Source organism: Vollenhovia emeryi, unplaced genomic scaffold (genome assembly GCF_000949405.1).
Source record: "Vollenhovia emeryi isolate VEMERY1.0 unplaced genomic scaffold, V.emery_V1.0 DF939187.1, whole genome shotgun sequence".
Classification (NCBI taxonomy): Eukaryota; Metazoa; Arthropoda; class Insecta; order Hymenoptera; family Formicidae; genus Vollenhovia; species Vollenhovia emeryi.
Window position 1 is genome coordinate 655169 of NW_011967179.1, and position 3734 is coordinate 658902.

Sequence of the window (3734 nt, forward strand, 5' to 3'; positions counted from 1 at the left end):
TCGTTTGTGGATGGAGTTATATAGTCCCATCTTTCCTCGTCTATAAAATCGGGACCTTCACGGAAACTGTCAACATGTGAATCTTGCGGAGATGAATATTCTTCATTTGCATCTGCACGTATCTCGTTTGTGGATGGAGTTATATAGCCCCATCTTTCCTCATTTATAACATCAGGTTCTTCACGGATACTGTCAACATGTAAACCTTGCCGAGATAAATATTCATTTGCACTTGCAGGTATCTCATTTACAGATGATCCAGTTGTATAATCCCATATGTTTTCCGCGTTCCAATCCATATTCGAATTTTCAATTTCATAATTTTCTTCGTCATCCTCAGTGTAGTTGTCCATATAGTCGAACGTTTCATCATCAGAAGATACCTCCGAAGGATTAAGTACTACTGGCCCATCTTCTCGATCTTCAATGTCCCGTCCTGCCCTGGTTAGAATCATCCTGAGCGTTCCTTCGGTAATAGAACACTTAGTCATGAAGTGTAGTATATTTTTTAAATATATTTCGTGGTTCCAGGTTGATCCTTCTTCATCTTGTGTGGTATTAATGGACAAATAATTAATATAATACAATGCTTCATCCAGTACTTTTTGTTCATCCGAACGACTGTCACCTCCCTTATAATAATCATATTCAGCAATTGTGTTAAATAACCCTTTCTGTCCTATTAATTTATTATAATCATCCGCTGTTAGAACTTCTATGCTTGACTGATCTCTTGGTAAAGTTCGGTGAAACACCGCCATTTGCGTTAATGCACCTAAACTTTCAGTGCCTTCAGGTCCATTACAAATACCGTGAAATGTCACGCTATAATATGGGTATCTTAACACAATATTATTTGCCCTGTTAACAATATAATGAAAAAAGTTAATTGGGGTAAGTCTTCAAGTTTCTTGCAACTTACCAGTCTTGAAACTGTTTCCTCGTCCATTCAAACTTATGATCTGGATGTCTGTAGCCTGAGAAATTCGGAAATAGCACATTGAATTCCACATTTGGTGTTGTTATTATTGCTACCTCTGGTTTAATGTAACCAAAAATATTAAAGGGAAGATCTATTAGTGTGTCTGGATACAAATGTTCAATCCTAGAATTAAACCATATTTTTCTTAAGTAAGAGACATATAAATAAATAACCGTTACAGATATTAATGTTGGTGCAAGACAAGAACATACAATTCAATACAAATTACAGCATTTGCATTCAACAACTTGACATCATTGTCCGTTACACTGCCTTCACAAATCTCTATTGTAAGCATTCTTTGTCGAGAATGCAGCATCTCTGTGATCAACGGTTCCGCTTTTCTTTTGTGCCTTTCCAAAATGTCGCGGTCCACATCTACACAGAGTATCCGTTTCACTTCTGGTATTCCTTTCAAATAAAACAGGAAGCCTAGCTCCGCACATCCAAAGTCGACAACCTGTGGGAACAATTGTAAGATACAAAAATTGCACAGGAAATTACGAGAATTAATACACCGGCTACCAACAATTTTATATTTTGCACATCAAACAGCATGTTTAACCCTTTAACATCTAGATCCCTTTATTCCTTTTACCCTTTTTTTACTGCTTGAAAACATAATTGATTGCAGGTTTTTTTTACAAAAGTCCCAGACATTGTGTTCCCCAGGGGGAACACTGGGTATCAAAGGGTTAAAATATGCAACAAAGATATTTACAAGTGTATACCAATCTGTTTCGTGAACCCAACGCACAACAGAGTGGTACAGGCTGCGAAACTTTACCTTGCAATAGCGATTTTACATAAAATATGCCCTGATTTCTCCAACGTCTTAACTTTAATGTTACTTTAACTTAGCCTGTATCTCTTTAAAAAGAGGCAAAGAACGTTTTCTCCGCTGGTGTTAGGATAAATGGCATCTTTAGCCCTGGGAGTCAATTTTGAATCATACAACGTGGTGAAAATACTAAAAGCGGCTTTGTCTCTTTCTAAAGCCCGTATCTGACTACGGATTGAGATTGGGATTAGATTGAAGTTTTACCAATCGCAGTAAAGTTCACTGATCTCAAGATTAGTAACTTTTACTCTAATTGGTCAAATTTCAATCTAATCTCAATCCATCTGGTACGGGCCTAAGGGGACAATTAGAAAGAGACAAAGCTACTGACTCTTAGCATTTTCACCATAGTATAAGATACAGAATTGACCCCCCTGCCTTCCTAGGTCTCCCCGTATAGTCCTTGTGTGTAAACATAAGTCAACACAAGGCCAGTCTGTCCCTTTTCAACATCCAGTGAACGAGGATAGAACGATGCTTGCGTAAACTTGTGTAGACAAGTGGAAAGCATCGTCGAACCTGACGACGCAAATTCCTTCTCGAGAACCGAGTACGAGTCGAGCTAAAGCTGCGTCCCGTCTCATACTTGACGCGCAGCATTTATCCTTTTTATTCGCCAAACGTTCGATATAACGCATTGTGCGCATTACTGAAAGATAAATGCATCAGGCGCATCGTACGTGAAACGGAACGCAGCCCGAGGTTGAAGTCAGCGAAACGTTGGAGGTACCGGGCCGTAGTGTCGCGATATAACGCGCGCAACATCGTGACGTTACAATAAAATATACCGAGTATCAATACCTTGTCGAGCTTCCCCTCGTATTCTCTGAGCACATTCGTCACCGCGCAGTATCTCTGCGTGTACGCCGGTGGACAAAAGTTGTTTACCATACAGTGTGCCCAGGACGTAGTTCCCAATTCCGGGATATCGAACGTATCGTCGCGTTCCTCAAACGGCTCGTCGATCGCGATACCGGGCTGGTAGACGGTCTTCTTGAAATACCTGTTGTAAATGCATCTGCCCACCAAGTAGAACACGTGGAAGAGTAGGCCGACCATGATCGTAAAATTCTTCCGCGACCTTTTTCCGTCCTACCTCGCAAACTCATACCGCTCTGTGTACTAATCACACGGCGCAACGGCTTCGATAGCGCAGGATTGCCTGCGCGTGCGTAGTGACGCGAGCGATAGCAGACGCCACCTTTCCGACAGGCACATGTCTTATGTTCCGGCTATGTGAACCTGGCAACCGACTTTTCAAAATTTAATTTTTTTTTAACGGAAGCTGGTAGTATTTCGTGTGTAGTTGATTGTAGTAAAAGAATTTTCGTTTGTAGTTCCACTTGGCCACTGGCTAATTCCGCTTTCTCCCTTAGAGCCATTGGTCGCCACTTCATCGTAAATGATGGGCGACCGAAACCTAAAAAAATCAGTTTAAAAAAATGAGGTGAAGTAAGAACGGTTAGTTCTTTTCTAAGGTTTGAACATGTATATGTGGCTTTATCAGGCTGGCGCACGCCTCTCTGCGCCACACACGCCACACTAAAGACGTTAAATAAATTGTGTATATGTATATGTACATACATACAACAGAGAGGTGTGCGCCAGCCTAAAGCCACATATACAAGTTCACACCTAAGAAACAAACTAATCGTTCTTACTTCACCTAATTTTTTTAAACTGATTTTCTTACTTAGATACTCTACTGAACGAGTCGAGTAAATCTGAAATGTGAGGAGAAAACTGATAACACTTTTAGTAGAAATTTTTAAGGTGATGCTTTAATAAAAAAAAAGTCATTGATAAACATCTTACAATCATTAAAAATTGAATTATATTGCATGTCTTCTTATATGTATATGTATAACATAGCAATTATAATTTACTTTATACAGATTTTGGTAATTATTT

At 39.6% G+C, this 3734-nt stretch overlaps 1 protein-coding gene across 1 annotated transcript in view; it reads right to left on the bottom strand.

The window, feature by feature from the left end:
• Positions 1–2978, bottom strand: part of LOC105562484 — an 8904-nt gene extending 5926 nt beyond the window's left edge. The window contains exons 1-4 of the mRNA XM_012013360.1: positions 2625–2978; positions 1195–1442; positions 923–1105; positions 1–861 (exon numbers count right to left, since the gene is read on the bottom strand). Coding sequence (XP_011868750.1) covers positions 1–861; positions 923–1105; positions 1195–1442; positions 2625–2882 — 1550 coding nt within the window. The 5' untranslated portion in view covers positions 2883–2978. The remainder of the gene's footprint in view (positions 862–922; positions 1106–1194; positions 1443–2624) is intronic.
• Between the last annotated feature and the right edge of the window lie 756 nt (positions 2979–3734).